At 40.1% G+C, this 18904-nt stretch overlaps 1 protein-coding gene across 2 annotated transcripts in view; it reads left to right on the forward strand.

The window, feature by feature from the left end:
- Positions 1-18904, forward strand: part of homer2 (homer scaffold protein 2) — a 37040-nt gene that overhangs the window by 14941 nt on the left and 3195 nt on the right. For both annotated transcript variants that reach the window (XM_037795326.1, XM_037795317.1), the window contains exons 3-8: positions 9079-9210; positions 9490-9582; positions 10958-11097; positions 14419-14575; positions 15145-15255; positions 18615-18695. In XM_037795326.1, the coding sequence (XP_037651254.1) occupies positions 9079-9210; positions 9490-9582; positions 10958-11097; positions 14419-14575; positions 15145-15255; positions 18615-18695 (714 nt within the window). The remainder of the gene's footprint in view (positions 1-9078; positions 9211-9489; positions 9583-10957; positions 11098-14418; positions 14576-15144; positions 15256-18614; positions 18696-18904) is intronic.

Genomic DNA, 18904 nt, shown 5'->3' on the forward strand with positions numbered 1-18904 from the left:
CATGTCAAGGCTCACACGGCATCCCTTTAAATGTGATTGAGTCTGCTGCCTTGCTAAATTGGTCTCTGTTAAGATAGATATGTGTTTATGTGAGGCTTACAAATGTGTTAATAGTTCAGCACAGAAAAGTAACATGTAGGTTGAAATCAAAGTGTGAACAGCAGCAAACATCCCCTTTCACAAATTACCAAGAGCAGGCAGGAGCTGCACACCTGTTGAGTTGCAATTAAACTCAATTATCTATAATTTACTGTCATCAACAAACGGTACTCATCCTTTAAGGACCGTAAAGCTTTTAAATAATGGTCCCACTGAATCAGCTATTCTTTTTTATGGTCAAATCCCTTTGCACGGATTTTTTACCTGATTTTCTTTTGAATTCTGTTTTCACCCGTGTGTGTTGAAAAACCAGGAATCGCTTGGTTATATGACATACATGTGTGTTACCATTCAGCTCATTTTCCATTTGTCATCTCAAGAGAATGATGCTGAGATTAAATAATGCATGTGATAATAGACATCATAAGAGTGTGCCTGTATACCATATTCACACCTTCTTCCTCCGCTAACTGAAAGAGTAGATTATGTGTTTCCATGGCGATCAGAGTCTTCTCTCTGTGTGAAAGCTGGAGGAGAGTTATGATAGCGGTATCCCTCTGCAGACATTGTCCGGCAATCACCTTTCACACAATCTTAAATCATACAGATTACCTGCAGAGACCGAACGGGTTGACAGCTGTTTTGATCTGTTTGTGTCCTCATAGTTGGTCTTTTTACCGTGCACCCCTGGTGTGAGTTCAGTGTTAGGATTACCAACCCAACAGCTGAAGGGTGGGCCTCACAGGAACTCAACATAGATATATGTGAATGCAGAGTATTTGCATGGCAAGCATTTTCTGCTATTGCGTAGGACTTACTTCTTAACAGTGACTAATAAATGCAAACGGCAAGAGATTTTAGTTCTGCCGTGATTTTTAGATTAGGGACACATTTTCCTGTTTCCTAAATGAATCTTTAAAATAAATTAAAATACATTGTTTCTCTATTCCTGCATAACATTGTTGAGTCAAAATATATTAGCTTCAAAATAGCTCTCTTCCCACAGCTAGAAACCAGAGGCAAGACTCTAATCTGTTATGTCATCAAGCAGCACTTATGCAGCTACAGCACCAACAATTCTACTTGCTTGTTATATATAAAAATCTGTTTTCTTTGTAAGAAAGATATCTGAAATCGACTTTATTTCTCGGTAGGTGCAACTATATGTTTTTATGTCCTCTATATCCTCAAAGCCAGGAGTCCTCTCACTGCTCTCCCACTCCTGTCATCCTCCCTGTCCTCTTGTCTCTTTACACAATTCGGTTCAATAATATACTTTATTGGCATGAGTGTAACAAAGACAATATTGCCAAAGCATCATGTAATAATGAGATTATAAAGAAAAAGGTACAATCCAAAAATCAAGAAAATAGCAGAAAACAATGAACTCCTGCTGTGTGTGTTTGTGAAAGACTGTGTTAGTGTAAGTGGGTTGATGTTGTTGGCTTGTGTGTGTGTGTGTTGATGACACATACTCACCTGCGACCTTGAGTAACAGAGCAGTATGTGTCATATAATGTCTGCAGGCAGCTGCTATATATGTGAGCTATGAAGATGAACATTTATTAAATAAAATGTTACATACATTTAAATAGAGAGATGACTCCTACTGATTTCAAGTTAAATCCAGTTTCCAGTTAATTTAAGTAAGTCAAAGTGATACCGAGAGCGAGGAAATGTTGAGTCATATCAAATAAATGTTAGATATAGTTAGTGTTATGTACACTCGCTGCGAGGGAGACAGGTCTGTCCAGAAGAATAGTCTGTGCTGCTGTACACACTAACTATGACAGACCGTCAGCTTCTATTCGTCCATCCGTGATGGCCGGGCGACTCGCTGATGATGATATGGCAAGTAGAGGAGCATATCAGCACTTTTGACTCTCGCTTATCCTGAATCGCACTTCTCATACAGCGTTGTACCACCATGACATCTCAGTGAAGGGCTCTTCTTGCTGTACTTTATGAATAATTCCAAGAGTGATTACTTTCCGAGCCAACGTAAAAAACTTTCAGCTCTTCTCTTGTGAATATTTTCTGTACTCTTTGCCTCATGTTTTTTCCCTCTGACATCCCACTCTCTCTTTGACTAGCTATTTTTTTCTTTATTTCTTACTACTCCTCACAGCCAGTGTCCAAAATTAACATTTTGGCTCATGTGCCGAGGTCTGGTGAGCTAAAAGACATGTTTCTGCCAAGAATTAGAATTTAAATTCCTCAAAGTGAGCTTGTTAAATGTGTTTATGGCTGTTAGGTTTGCCAGATGTCAGTTTTTAACTAGTTTAATATATTCACCAATATTACAACTTACAGCCAAGTTCAATGTTTTATCACCTTGCTCCCTCAGAACACTGTGGCTGCACCCCAAGTACACCATAAAGCTTCTCTATCTGTGAATAGAGGCTGCACAATTAAAATATTTTTTTTTCGAAATCGCAATATGGCCTACTGCAATTATCAAATCGCAAGAGGTGCAATATTTGTTTAAGGCGAATTGTGTGTAAAGTTACCATTTTAAATAAAATATTTTGGTGCTGCAGAGATGTCAGACATCATACTCTACAGACTTAAGAAATACCATAATCATTTTAAAACATTTTCAGTGAAAATGGAATAATGGTGTAAAAATGGTAATTCCCTCTAATATCACAAATCATATCGCAATGACAATATCAGTCAAAATAAATGTAATTACATATCTTTTATTTTTTCAAAATCACTCAGCCCTAATGCTAAAGGTTGGTTTCTACCAAGAAAAAGCATTATTTCCACTGAGTGGAAAGGGACATGTCTGCCTTGTGCTTCTGACTCCAGTATTTTAAGTTGGAGTTTAGATGACTCATTAAAATCGAGCCAGATTGGGTACTTTACTGTATTTCCAGCCATCATGATGAGAGAATGCACTGGGTTGATACAAGTCCCAAAACAATCATCCATTAAGATTATAGTGCACTCACACCAAAGCTGCTATGAGCTGATGTGAATATCCAACATCAGGGAGTTCAGTATTGTTAACAACATTGCTTATCACTGAATGTTTTGTCAGAAAAACAAACTGGAACAACAATAAAAAACATGAATGTCATCTAAAGCACGCATGTATTTATTAACTTCTTCCAATGAAAAGGCTGCTGTGCATCAGCCGACTGTCAAGACTCAAAGTAGAATCATAATTCGAGCCTTAGAAGCTGAATTTTCTGTATGCTGTAAAGCTGTGTTTATTGTGACTAAAATTGCTCACACATGTCAAGTCTCAAGCTTGAATTATAGTTGCGAAGACCCGCGTGAAGGTCTCTGTGGATCTATGAAGGGAATGTTGTTAGGGGTGATGATAGATCACAGAAGAGCCGACATTCACACTCTCCAAATGTCAACAGTTTGATCCAACTTGCTGTCAGGACAACTTCTTAAATACCTTCATATTCGCATTACCCATGCATGTTCGCTTATGTGCAGCCTGGAGCAGCATGTTTCCAGCCCTTAGTTATGAAGCTAAATTTTATGATATTCTAACTTTTAAATTAGGATTCCACTATTATGATTATGGAAAGCCCGAGGGCTCAGTCATAGTGAGTTGGTAGATCTTCTTACGTTTATGCATAAATACAGAAAACAGCCCTCACTTTAAGATCTGAATGTGGTGGTGCACTCCTGACTCCAACTAAGTTTCCTCCACTCCTCCCTTCTGAAACCAAACCTGCGTCATTGCCACCAGGGAACAGCGTGTTTTTGCAGTCCTTAATATAAGGTGGGATGAAATGCATCGGGTCATTAAAGCAATTGGCAGACATACAAAACATATTCAACATTTCACTTCATCTACATCACACCTCTGCTTCATGAGCAATCACAATTTTCCATTTTGCTGTCTGCTTCGACGAGAGGACACGGCGGCGAGAGGACATGGCGACCATCATCTCGTCTTTCTTTGGCTGCGTTTAATTTCTAACACCGCTGCCAGTTCCGCCTGTTCATCATCATGACCATCCTCGCCGACCATTTGTCACCATTATTTTGATATATGTCCTTCAAAAACTGGGCTGTGCCGTACATTAACCTGGAACTCACTGAAGTCTGCAGTTGTTAACCAATTAGTGAGTAAAATACTGAGGTACTCAGACGTTATGAGCAAGCACCGTAATATTGACCCCATTTACTTCATTATAAATTAACACAATATTCAAGTAACATGCTTTTGAATATCAGGTTTTAGGTTTTTTAGACAAAAACCTTTTATAATATGTGGAATGGAGGCACAAGTTGGCTCTTTAGATAACCAAGACATTTAAGTTTGTGTCATCTTAAAAAAGCGACCATTCTGTGTAGAGGGTGTCCTTTTTTCAGCTATGACGAAGTCATTTGGTGCGTGACATGTGATCACAGCTCTTTCCCTCCCAAAGACTCCAATGTTCTACATCTCCCATCTTTCTTACTGACTCTGCAGATTCTGTGCACTCTGCAGACACCTAATCGGCCAAGGAAGATATCTCCTATAACCTCCTGGCTGTCTCTGAGTTTCTAACTGACCCTCAGGCCGTTGGCCAGCCCAGCATCGCTCTGCGCCTCCTGTGCCACTTGATCCGCAGCCCGACTCACCACCGGCACAGCTGCCAGCGTCACTCGGCTCTCCCTCCCTCTGTCTCACCCTCACACTCTCACTCGCTTGCTCACTCAGCCGTACACTCATACATAACGGCATAGAGTCACGTACGGCCCACGAAGATGGGGTCAATCAGGTATTCCTGTATGTTAACTCACATTACAGATCAATAGTTGGGTTTCCACAGCATTTGTATATGCCTTTTTCTGTTGATACTCCTGTTTCTACTCATGTTTCTGTCGGTGTTCAACCATAATACAAGATCGATAACCTGGTCAAAGATTTGTTATTATTATTAGTCTTTTTTGCAATATTTTTCTTTTCAAAAATATGAATCATAATATGGCAAACATTTCAAAAAATTACATAAAATAATGAAATAGTGATTTGGTCAACAAAATGTAAAAACAAGTAAAAAAAAATGTCCAAAATGGCACAATTTCCTGAAAGCCGCGGTGATGCATTAAATAGGCTTGTTTTGTCCAACCAGTAGTCCAAAACCCAAATATCTTCAGTTTATGATCCTAAAAGACAAAGTATCCCAACACTTAAGAAGCCTGAACGAGGGGATGTTTGGTATTTGTGCTTGAAAAATGACTTAAAAATGACTCATCAAAGTGGCTCTAGATTTCTGTCAATCAAGTAGTTGATTAGTTGATTAGCTCTACATCAATCAACATGCTCCATATGTGTAAAACAAAGTCTTCATCAACAATTTTGTTAACTTTTCTTAAAATTAAATTGAAATAATTAAGTCAATCATTGTTAATATTGGATTATGGTCCAGCCCTAGTAGGAGTTCAGAGCAGGACACTGGTGCAAGCTTTAGGTCTGTAGTGTGTGTGTGTGTGTGTGTGTGTGTGTGCGTGTGTGTGTGTGTGTGTGTGTGTATGGTTTCAGGCACATGCAGCTTGTTATCCCGTTACACAGCGCAGACAGAGGCAGGTTCAGTGACTCACTGTACCTTTCCACCTATAAGTTATTTAAAAATACATTTGACTAATTTCTCTCATTTTTAAATGGCCATTTTATTTTTTTAAATCAAGAGTCGGTTACATCAGTTTTCTCTCATAAAATCTAACAGCTCAGGCACATCAGCCCAACAAGAGACCGGTTAACTACCTCAGTTCAATGTTAAGTTGAATTTGACAAGTCGGTTGTCAGTTTGAAGAGGTACGACTTCAGGTAGAAGTTCTGAACATGATATGTAGAGGATGCTCTGATGGGTTTTCTAACAAACACAGGAGATGAAACTGAGAAGAAATTTAGACTCTAATTGGCTGATTGACAACATAATAAATCTGATAAATTTGAGGGTTATCTGTGTCAGTCAAAAGGAAACAATCTATTTTGATTCATATATTTCTTCTTTGCATGTTTAAAAGGTTGGTTTACCGTCTGGTTCCCTCATTCTTTCACTGTTTGGCTTCATTCTGCAGCAGCGGCCCAGTTCCTTCACAATGATCATTAAAGTTTCATCTTATCTTAACACTTCACTATCAGCTCTGTTAAAAAGTCACATTGTTCAGGCTTTCCTCAGGTTCCTCTTCAGGGGAAATTAGGTAACCTTTGTTTTCATAAAGCATCTGAAAGAGTGTTGCTTTTAAAATTAGATTACCGGCGCCTGGGTAAATTGCCACTCTCCTTATAAACCCTGGATGCGGGAATGCAGCCTGAATCAGAGGTTGCAACCGTATATGACACTGATAAAGGTCTTTTTCTGTCTATATGTGCAGTGATCTCCATTAGCATTGTTCTGAATGGGACAGAAATGCCTAAGAGGGTATTGATTGCGTGCTAAAGTCCTCATTCTGTTGGCTCAGTCTCTGCTTTTGGGGTCTCCGTGTCCAGTAATGATGCAGTGCAAAGTGTGTTAACAAATCGGCCACAGAAAAGATGGAGAGAGAGACGATGGGGGCGTAGAAAAGGACACGAGTCTGTCAGCAATTTGTATTCTCCAATCCTGTGATCAGAGCCATGTTGCTATGAAACAAGGGCTGCACTGTGATTAAACTGTCTTCTATTGTTTCTTAATTGTTGGGGTAATTTGCATGTGTTTTTAAGTTCTCTTATGTCTTGGTAGTGAGATTGGGTTTGTGTACATGCACACACAGTAGTAAATTAAAGCTGCTTGTGTTTACATGTAGCTGTTCAGTGTTCATATATGATTAGGCATGTTTATATCTACAGTGATGCAGTAAACATACAAATCAGTGCAGTCTGGTCAGGCTGAAATCGTGTTTTAAGCATCTATTGGTTTTTACTGTTGCTGCCTTGTGCACTAGTTACAATTTTAGACTGTAGCAGATGCTTTCTAGCAGCTGATTTACTGCATAACTACAACAACAGGTGAACGTGTACTGTAGCAGATATGGAGACTGTAATTTGACTACTTAGAGGTCAGTGGGTCAGCAGTCACCACTGCATACTAGTGTGTCTGTTTATGTCTCAGTCTTTTATTTATTTACTAAGTTTTTATGAGCAAATCTTTATTTGCAATTGTGGAACAAAATGACCGCTACAAATAATTCAAATGTTGTGTACAGATACAGTATATACCTGCCCCCACCCACATACACCACCCTCCTGGACTGCTTGACCATACTAATAATACATTGAGTGGGTTGTAATGTATTAGGGCTGTGTATTGGCAAGAATCTGACGATACAATATGTATCAACATACAAGGTTGCGATATATTGCGATTTTAAAAAAATCTATTTTTAAGAAAACTGTCATTGTATAAAGACACACCACCATGTGTATAAAATCTGAGTAAAAAAGTCACGATGTTAAATGGCTTCTCTGGGAAGTAACATCATCACACATGAGGACAACTGGACACATCGGATCCACAAGAGTCTCAGCTTTCCAGTGATACCCAATTCATGTAATTCCAAGACTGTTGAGGAACCCCGGTATGCAGAAATATTCAAATACACCATTTTAGAATAGGCAAAAATGACACATTTCTACTGCATGCAAATACTGCATGGTTTTTGCCCCAAACTGCATGTGATTATCATAAAGTGGACATGTCTGTAAAGGGGAGACCCGTGGGTACCCATAGAACCCATTTCCATTCACATATCTTGAGGTCAGAGGTCAAGGAACCCCTTTGAAAATGGCCATGACAGTTTTTCCTCGCCAAAATTTAGCGTGACTTCAAAGTATTATTTAGCCTCCTTCACGACATGCAAGTATGACATGGTTGGTACCAGTGGATTCCTTAGCCCGCTGCAACCTCCAAAAGACAGAATAGCGACCGCGTCCGCCAGCGGGCCGTCGGATTTTTAAGAGGTTAATTAAAAATCGATACAGCGCTTTGGAGGATCGATATAATATCGCACAACATAATATTGTGATACTCATGTGTATCAATATACTCTTGCATCCCTATAATATATGGTGTTTCTCTCCTTCTCAGTTGACAGCTCAAGTAATACAATGTCATGAAAATATATACGCCATTTTCTTGTGCTGGGATTGTGAGGCAGCAGCTGTCTTTGGCCTAAAGGTTTGTTGGTAGCTGTAAATCAACCAGTAACAATTTGTCTTTCATTTGACTTTGAGTCATCATTAAGTTGTAGCAAAGTATGTTTGAGTGATATGGCCTCACCTGTCAATTCACACAAAACTTTGGATACTCGTCAACCCCAAAAGTCTTTAACAGAGAGACACGCATGTGTTAACAGCTTCCCAGTAAATGAGGCTGGAACGATTACAAGTTACAAGTCTGACTCTGTGCTCGTTTCATGTGAAACCTGCTGGTTAAACTCTCTAATGGAGCATACAATTAATAAGTAGATGGTTCAGCTTCTTGTGTGTGTCAGTGTTTGTGGATTGAGGATGGATTCTTTGATTTACAGGACATTGTGAAACACTGAGACTCTCTCACCATTTGCCATCCAGCGTCATGAATTTCTTTCATTTCTTTGCTTTTAATGTATAAAATGTGTTTCCTTCTATAGAGAGGATATTTGAGTGCTTCCAGAGGTCGCTTTGTATACAAAATAGCTTTGCATTGTAGAGAGGCTCTCAAACATGCATATGAATCAGATGAAGTGGATCATCCTAAGAAAAAAAATAATAAATATGCATGGTGAAAGACTTCGGCAGGGTATTAGAGATTTACTCTGTATGAATGGAGCTACAATAGGGGATTGTCCTTTGTTAAATCAATAGGACTACTCATCTCGTGAATGCAGCTGCTGGAGCTGCTTCTTCAATATGTCTTGGCTGAAAGAGCAAAACCCAGCAGCAGGCATCTTTCTGAGGAAGTCAGATGGACCTGAGAACCATGCTGGAACTCTATACGTCTGTATTAATTACCAGTATGAGGGCTAGGAAGTTAATACTAAGTTGTTATTTCCTAACAGGTGATCATCAACAGCACCATCACACCCAACATGACGTTCACCAAGACATCGCAGAAGTTTGGCCAGTGGGCGGACAGCAGGGCCAACACTGTGTTTGGACTGGGCTTCGCTTCGGAGCAGCAACTGGCCAAGGTGAGAGGAAACATGAAATCACAAAAGCATCCGTAAAGCTTAGAGACAATTGATTTATGTATTTGTCCTAAAACTGGAGAGTGATGGTGCACAATTTGATATTAACTGAACACCAGATGGGGAAATTAAGCAATCAGAAAAGGATTTAAGGGTATATCTGATTCTTAAATCCTCACTGTGACCAGATAATTGGCTCCATGATCTCCCCAAACGTTTGACATTTCAGCTTGTATTGCCACTAATCATCAGAGCTCTTTCATGTCTCTCTCATATTTTCAGTTTTCTGAGAAGTTCCAGGAGGTAAAAGAAGCAGCCAAGCTAGCAAGGGACAAGTCTCAAGACAAGGCGGAGACACTGAGCAATCACTCCCAGGTAAATTATAATTCTCTGATGTCTGAAATTCTGGTTCGGTACACCTCTACTGTCTCATCTTCAGTCACTGTTGGCCTCTACAGAGAGAAAATTAGCAACAGAAATTTGAAATCTAGGTGTTATATTTGACCCGTCTATGTACTTTGATCAGCATATCAAATTGTTGACCCATATATGTTTCTTCAATCCAAGAGACATTGCTAAACTTAGGTCTGTTTTATAACGTCCTGAGCTAGAGATGAACATTCCCGCTTTTATATCACTTTAAGGTTTTAATTTTCACATATAGAGCCCTCCATGGTCAGGCACTGGAGTACATCTCTGACCTGCTCCATCCTTGCATCACCAGTAGGTCACTTAGGTCTTCTGACCAGGGCTTACTGGTTGTCCTAGTCGAACTTGACTGAAAACTAAAGATGACCTTTTGAAGTGGTGGCTCCGACACTGTCGAATGCTCTTCCTGTAGGAATTAGATCTGTGGTCTCTGTTGGCACCTTTAAAAAAAAAAAATTAATTTAAGCTATTTTAAACAGCTTATTTAAATTGACCTTTGTGTAATCTTGCTCTGTCTGGTGTTGTAAATGTGTGTATTTAACAGCTGTTTTTATTGTTTTAATTAATTTTTATTCTTGTAAATCAATTTGTGAATTGTGTTCTATGAAATATGCTATACTAGATAAACTTATAATAATAACAATAATCATAATTACTATTATGATTATTATTATTATTAAAACATTTCAGTTTAGCTCACTTTCCTTCACAAACACCAATGGGTACAGATTCTGTGTTTAGAAATAGCTTCTGGCATAATCAAGTATTCAAATAGTTAATTTCCACTATTTCTATGAGCAGAGGCCTAAGAAGGTTGTGTTGACTAACAGAAATCATTCATATAACAATGTGAATTGTCATAAGAGAGGTCAAAGGTCAACTTAAGCTACTTACTACCTGGCAGGCACCACAGCAATGAAGAGGACAAGGAAGCCAGTGAGAGTAATAAAATGATAAAAGTTTCTCAGTTCAACACAAATTATCTCAAATTGATATTCTGTCGGTAAGTAAACAGCATCGATTGAGGTCGATCCAGCAGTCTGGCCTGCTCTCTGACTCCAGATGGCAGGAATCAGACTCAGCTCTGAGGCACACAAAGCTGCTGGGCCATATGACATGATAAATTCTGGCATCAGTTTTTCTCCACCTCTCTGCTGTCATAGCTGACGTGTCGAGGGTGTTTACAGTGTTTCACCGAAAGAGCAAGATTTATGAGATACGTTTATGGATTTTAACTCATCAGATCTTTAGAAAGCTGCAGGTAAACTGAGTCAAAATCTGCCCTGAACCATAACACGTCTTCCTCTGTCTCCCCTACCAGGAGTCTGGACGTGAGACGCCCTCAATTAACCAGGCGTCCAGCCTTAATGGGACAGATGATGAGAAAATCTCTCATGTCGGTCCGGAGGCTGCTGTGCTGAAGACCGAGAACGACCGTCTCAAGAGCGCAGTAGAACAGAGGTAAGGCTTCCTTTCATGGAAACCTCAGGAGAACCACTTTAATGTGAAGTGCATCTAAATGTGTCACAATCGCATGCTACATAATCTCACAATACAGCAAAACTCACTTCAAGAGGCATCACATCATATTAACTCACAGCGGCTCCTGATTTTTTTTCTTGTCGTCTAATTGTCTCTGCACCAAACTGCGCTCCCTCTTCATTTTATTGCTGCTGAGATGATATCATGTCCCCTAGGGGCTCAGAAATCATCTGATCCAATCTAAAGAGTGACGCTGCTCTACTCCACCATTTGGTTATATGGCCTTTATAATCCAGATGCTGCTGAGTGTGTAAATCAGTAATTGCATGAAACACCAGATGTGGTTCCAGATGGGATTAAAATGACCCAAGGGCGTCAGAGTCAACTAAAACTACATAGAGTAAATTCAGACAGAATTAGTACTGGGTAGCAACAACAGAAATCGCTGACATATTTGATCCAGATGGGATAAAAGGCTCTGAGGTAAAAGGAAAAAAAGACCAATTAGCAGACCTTCCCTGGCAACACTTCAGACTTCACACATAAACAAGGATATAAGAATTAAATGGAACATCTGCAGGAGTGGTGTGGAAAACACGTTATTTTCCAGTAGCTCTCAATAATTTTCCTAGAAAGGAATTATACATAATCATATAAGAAGGTTCCTGGATAGGACAATGTCATTTGGTAGTAATTACTGTAACCAGTAGAGGCTTTCAGTCAGTACACGGCAGGTAAAATGTGCATTTGTCTACAGGGAAGTACACAATTCAGCTAATATGGAGACTTAAGTTTTGAATGTTAAATAACTTATGAAAGAATATTTACTTGGTTGATTTCTGATATGCTCTTTATCTTTATCCTTGTTTTGTATTTTCATAATACGGTACTGAATTACTTACTATTTGATCTAGTTACTTTTCTCCTGATTTAACTTCCATGTTCTATTTCTAGTCTGATTCAATTACCTTTTTTTTTATCTGTCTAGTGTCTAATGGTCACTAATGGCTCTATTATTACGTGGCCTTTCTTACTTTATTGGTTGAAGTTTACCTTATAAAAATGATGCCTGCTAACTTTATAGTATGAATTATTTTAAATCAAAGGCCTCTTCACTTCACATCCGGTTGCCCCGGAAGATATACACAAGATGTGAAACTTTTCCCTCTAAGCTCAGAGGAAGGCACATTGTTGCAGAAAAGTCAGTTATATAAATCTAAAGCTCTCCTCCCTTCTTTATTCTTGTTTTTTACCTAACAAATAAACTGGAAAAACAAAGTTTGGAAACTTGTGTTTGGTCGATTATTTCTCTGTTGTTACAATGCTAATTGGCATTGTATTTTACATCGTTGGAAAGCCTGTTTATTTACCTTCGCAATGATGTCCAACTTGTAAGGATCATGTATTTGTGGGATGAGCAGCACAGCTGATTATGTGGGTAGCGCCCAAGAAAAATTTGCCAAAATGCTCCGTCAATGGTAAACAGTGTATTCTCCTGTTGGTATTGACTCTTGTTTTGAGTTGTTTGGTGGATTGGACGATTGAACTCTCTATCAGTAACAAGGAACAAACAAGACATATTGGCTATTTTACACTTTATTCATTTAATACACCGTCAGGAGCTTCAGTAGCGGTGGAAGATCCATACGCAGCCACAACAGCCTGGCACCTCCTCCTCATGCTGGTCACCAACCTGGTCACACGTTGCTGTAGGATGGCGTTCCATTCCTCAACCAGGATTCGTTGCAGGTCAGCCAACGAGGTTGTGTTGGTCACTCTAACACGTACAGCACGCCCAAGCTGATCCTACAAGTGTTGAATTGGGTTGAGGTCTGGACTCTAGGCTGTTCCATTCTCTCTACTCCCACATTGTGGAGGTAGTCTGTGATAACCCTGGCTCTGTGGGGGCGAGCGTTGTCATCTTGGAGGATGAAGTTAGGTCCCAGATTGTGGAGATATGGGATCGCCACTGGCTGCAGAATCTCATCCCGATATCTCACTGCATTGAGATGGCCTTCCATGATGACAAGCCTTGTTTTGCCAGTGTCGTGGTGTCGGCCCCCCCACAGCACAACACTGCCCCCACCAAAAGCTGTTACTCCATCGGTGCAACAATCAGCATAGCGTTCTCCACGTCGTCTCCATACTTTGACCCTGCCATCCAACTTCCGCAGACAGAACCTGGACTCATCACTGAACATGACATTCCCCCACATGTTCAGGTTCCATTGTCTGTGTTGTAGCGCAAATGGGCGTGACGGTGAAGGGCAGTCATTGCAGATTTCCTGGCAGCCTTATTAGAATACGCTGTTTACCATTGGCGGAGCATTTTGGCAAATTTTTCTTGGGCGCTACCCACATAATCAGCTGTGGTGCTCATCCCACAAATGCATGATCCTTACAAGTTGGACATCATTGCGAAGGTAAATAAACAGGCTGTCCAAAGATGTAAAATAAAAAGCCAATTAGCATTGTAACAACAGAGAAATAATCGACCAAACACAAGTTTCCGAATTTTGTTTTTCCAGTATATATACTTCAGTTCTCCACAAATAAACTCAACTCAAGCAACTGTCTCTTATAATTTGTACCAAATTGCAAAGTTCTTTCCAGGAAACATTGTAGGAAATAACTTGGAAATTTCAGATCATTGTGTGTTTAAAACACAATTTCTAAACAAAACGTTGTTAAAGGAGAAACACCTGTTTCAACTCAGCTCACATGTATCGTTAAACTTCTCCAGCTTGCGGTTGTAAAACACAGTTTGGTCCACCATTGCTCCCAGTCTTTGTTGGCCCTTTTTCGTGCCTTTACATGGCCTTGAGATTTTGTTTAGTGGAAGTGTGTCACAGCCGTGAACCAGCCGAGGACTGCAGAATGCTGCAGTGCAAGTCTGTCCACATTTGATGGAGAGCAGCACACTTCAAACCAGCCATGCATAAGGAAGGGAACAGCGATGCATACTAAATATACATCACAACCTCTCCGACCTTATTGATAAGACAGAAACACACACTCTGTGGTATGAAAAGATAACTAACTTGGTACAAATCAGGGCCGCAGCTCATTAGACCTTTGACACTTTTCCCACTTCTTTCTTTTTTGATGATCTAAATGTCTCTTGACAGTGCGATGTACATCACATCTAATTAAATAGTCATGACTGGAAGGATTTTGTAGCATTATGTGTCATGTCAGTGGGCACAAGCTCCAGGCATTTCAGGCATTTCAGCACTAACCTGTCTACATTTTTCCTCCATTAATAACTCTCCTCCTGGATCTGTCTCTCCTGTCTGACAGCAACACCAACGCCAAGAAGTGGGAAACGGAGCTGCAGACTTTGAGAGAAAATAATGCCAGGCTGGTGGACGCACTGCAGGAGTCCTCCGCTAATGTAGAGAGCTGGAAGAAACAACTTGGTGCCTGCAAGGAAGAGAGTGACACACTCAGGGAAAAGGTAACACAGTCAGGGAAGTTAAATAATACTGCTGGCAGGAAAAGTGACGCAGTAACGCTGTTGCCTCTTTTATAAAAGGAACAAAACTGCACTACAAAGTCTCACAAAATGAGTAGATTATCTGTCCTAGTTATGTTGATCTAGCACTTGTAAAATCTGTATAGTGAGATGAGAGAATCCCTCACCCAATCTTGATAAATCTCCAGTTTCTTCTCTCTGAGCGAGCAAAGTACTGTGGGTTTTATTAGTTTCTGTGTTCCCTGCACCAGAGTCCACTATAAATAGAATCATTTTAGTTTCATAATCAATGTGGGCTGTTACTGCAGCTGGGCTGGTGTTGCAATGATACATTTTGTAACATGCTGCTAGTATTTTTGTCTAATTGCTAGTGTCAGTTTTAAAGATGGCATTATCTATATTAGTACACAACATATTTAGGATTCCACAAATACAAATTTAACAAATATGATGGGTAAACAAAATGGGAATATGTTCTGAAGACCTGTTGTCCACATCCACCACTTTTCACAATACAAACTTGACTTCTTTTGTTTTCGTTCTGTGTGCAGATTGCAGAACTAGAAGCTCAGTGTAACGAAGCCAATCAGGAGAAGCAGAAAAACGCCCAACTGTCTGTACGAGTGCAGGAGCTGGAGACTGAGCTGCACGACAAAGAGCAGGTGAGATGTCTTGAAACAACAGAGCCACTGTTGAGAGCAGGGTTGTCTGTAAGAGTTTGTAAAACAATGCTTTTTTGTAACAGAAGTGGTATTTTTCCTTGGAAGTTTATAATTCACAGAAGAAAATCTGAGTTTTCATGTTAACACACCCCCCTTCATCTCCCGAAGTTACACTTTTCAGTGTGTCTCTTCACTGTACACCAGCTCTTCGCCTCTTGTTCTGACTCAGTACCACTCCTCTCCCTCAGGAGGTGATTATACCTCCTATAATCAGGTTTTGTAGTGGGATCTTGGGTTTTGTATGGATCGGTCTTGTTGCTAAACCCAGACTCTTCTACTGCTACTATTTCCTTTTATCTTACTTTCTGTGCTGCTCACTTTTTTCAGCAATTTACTTGATATCTGTCCTGTTTTGGTACGATTAAACTCCACTGTGAAAATAGTCGAACTGGGGGGATGTAAATTCATCCACAGACTTTGTCTGTAGTCAGAGCAGCAGGGAATTTTGGCACAAATACCATCAGCGGCATCGCCTTATGTCTACTGCATCAGTCATTTATAATCCAAACTAGCTGACTGTCAGCTCAGCGGAGCCTAATGGTGCTGTTATTTCTAATGAGGATGAGCCCCGTGCGGCCACACACTCTTTTGACCTTTGCTCGTTGCTGGTTGAATGCTGTTTCTGTCTGCAGACAAATGATTAGGACCGACTTGAGGCAGTCACTGACAGTGTCAACGCCTTTTTTCTATAGTGACTGTGTCTCCCCATCAACGTCATGAAAGTGAAACACAATCAGCCACGTGTGAAGCTGATGAACAAAGCAAATTGAGTTACCATAAGAGGAAAGAGTTGATAAGTCAGTATATGTTTCTGTTTCACAGCAAAAGACAGTATTTCATTATTTTTTCTCTGTTCACAGTAGCTTTTGAAGTATATAGTGGATATCTGGCCAAGTTCTTTTAGATAGTTTCTAGTTTGATCCCTAAAAAGTGACACAGAGACCAGCAGGTTATAAACCTGGACACTGTCTCTAAAATGTATATGATGGTTGAGTCAATCAAATTTAAAAAAAAAAAAAAAAAAAATAGATGGAAAAAGAGTGTCACAATTTCCCAAAGCCCAAGCTGACATCTTCATCGATTATTGTCATTATCAGTTCATCTGCAGAATATTTTCTTGATTATACGTTTTGGATATAAAACAAGAGAAAAAAAAAATCACAATTTCCTAGAGCTCAATGTGATGTCATCAAATATCCTGTTTTGTTCCAGTTGCTACAACTTTACTATATTGCAAGACAAAGAAAAGCAGCAAATTATCACATTCCCTTGAAGCAGCAAATGTGTGGCATTTTTGTGCGAAAAAATGACTTAAAGGGTTAATCGATGAATCAATAACAGTTGCAGATACATTTTCTGTTGATTGACTAACCATTGAAGCTCTAGTCTTCATATTGCTTGTTAAGTCTGATCAACAAATCAGACATTTACAGTCACGTTGAAACAGAGACGAGCTGTACATCCACACATTTCAGAAGCAGGAACTAGCAAATGTTTGATCCTCTTGCTTAATAAATGACTTAAATGATTAATCAGTCCTCAGATATGTTGTTGATTCATTATCTGTTGATTGTTTGGTTTGAATTTAATAGTGTTGCAAAATGATGACGTTTATGGCTCTGCTGCGTAAAGACCCTTTTGAACTCCCCAAGGTGTGTCTGGGATATTCTAGTTTAGCACCTGGCAGCCTGAGTATTAATAGAACATATAAATCTTTCCTTGGAGGGCGGTATATGTTACACAACAACAGGAATGAGGTAGTTCAAAGAGCTGGAGCTGAATTTGAAAAGATTATAAGCAAAGCATCGTGTCCTTCGGGGGCTTCAGCGTTTCCACAGTCCTGCCATAATGCTCCAACAGTGACCGAGGGGCTCATTGTTTGCAGAGCACTGATACGGCAGACGGCCCACAGAGGCTCGTCTGCCGAGTGACTCACCGCCGTCTAGAAACGCACACGCTCAACTCCTTCAATTAAAAACGTGCCTATGAATTATTAAGCATTCACCGTGGTGTTGACCCCAGCGATGGCCAGACGTGAACTAATAGAACAAAGCTGCAGCAGGTGATTACAAACACTGTATGTGGAGTGTGTGGCTGAAAGCAGCAAAGGGTTGAAACTTTCAGATAATAGATGTTTGACTGAGAAGAAAACAAACATGTAAGCACAAAAACAGAATCAAGGCTTCAGTATTCATTCTAGTCTGTTTTTCTTTTTTTTACCCTTTTACCTTGCTGTTCATTGTTCCTTACCTGCTTTGTATTGCTGCCAACTTTGTTTGGTACTGCCTGAAATGTGTCTGTAGCACCAAGTATCGAAAAGCTGGCCTCATCAAGTGCACAATTTGTACTCTTTTTTTTTTTCTTTTTTTTTGATCAGATTGATCAAGTTTCTGATTTGAATATAAACTTTGTCAGTTTGGTATTTTATTTGGACATATGTCTTGTTGAGCTGCTTCACAACATTCGAAGGAACAGTTTGACATTTTGTTAAATTTGCTTATTCGCTTTCTTGCCGAGAGTTACATGAGATGATCGATGCCACTCATGTCTGCACGGTAAATGTGGAGCTGAAGCCAGGAGACAGCTAGCTTAGCTTAGCATAAAGCCTGGAAACACAACAGACCGATACGTGAGCGGTTTTATATTCTCATCTAATTCTCGGCAAGAAAGCAAATACGCATATTTCCCCATATGTTGAACTATTTTTTTAAAGGAACAGTGTGCAGGGGGATCTATTGGCAGAAATGGAATATAATGTGAATAAGTATGTTTTCTTTAGTGTATAATCATCTGAAAATAAGAGTCGTTGTGTTTTCATTACCTTAGAATGAGCCATTATATATCTACATAGGGAGCTGGTCAACGGAGTCCACCGTGTTGCTCTGCCATGTTTCTACAGTAGCCCAGAATGGACAAACCAAACACTGTTAACTTTTCCTGCTTGGGCCGGAGTCGATAACATTACTCACTCCCGTCGCCGCCGCTCTCTCTCTCTTTTGCTTCACCACTCACTTCTCACGTACACAAACACACACTCTAAACACTCTACTCTTACAACAACTGGCTCTTCGCGTCGGCTACCGTAGCAATCCTACACGCTTGGCACATGGGAGAAGTTGTAATGTGCAACCTCACCACTAGATACCACCAAATCCTACACACTGTTCCTTTTAACATTTGAAAAATGTGGCTTCTTTTAAATGAGCTATAATGTTCTTAAGAAAACTATAGAAAGAAATCAACCTGATATGTGTTTTGTTGGCTTTTGATGAACTGGTTTCTGTGTCTATTTGTCCCAGGAGCTGGAGAACCTGAGGAAGCAGGCAGAGATAATCCCTCAGCTCATGGCGGAGTGCGAGAGCATCACCGCAAAACTGCAGGTACGTTCAAAGCACCCAGGAATCCCACAAACCCCACATGTCTCTCAGGTGTGATTTACAGCAGAGTGTATAAGCTTGAGTTTACAGCACACGTGAGTATGTGATGTGTGTCACAGCGAGGTAACACACAGGCTCTGAGGCGTAAGCAGCGCTTTCAGACGGAGGTTGAGAATGACAGTTCCTCTTCATCACTCTGCCTGAGGGCTGGT

The sequence above is a fragment of the Sebastes umbrosus genome, chromosome 2 (genome assembly GCF_015220745.1).
Source record: "Sebastes umbrosus isolate fSebUmb1 chromosome 2, fSebUmb1.pri, whole genome shotgun sequence".
Taxonomy (NCBI): domain Eukaryota; kingdom Metazoa; phylum Chordata; class Actinopteri; order Perciformes; family Sebastidae; genus Sebastes; species Sebastes umbrosus.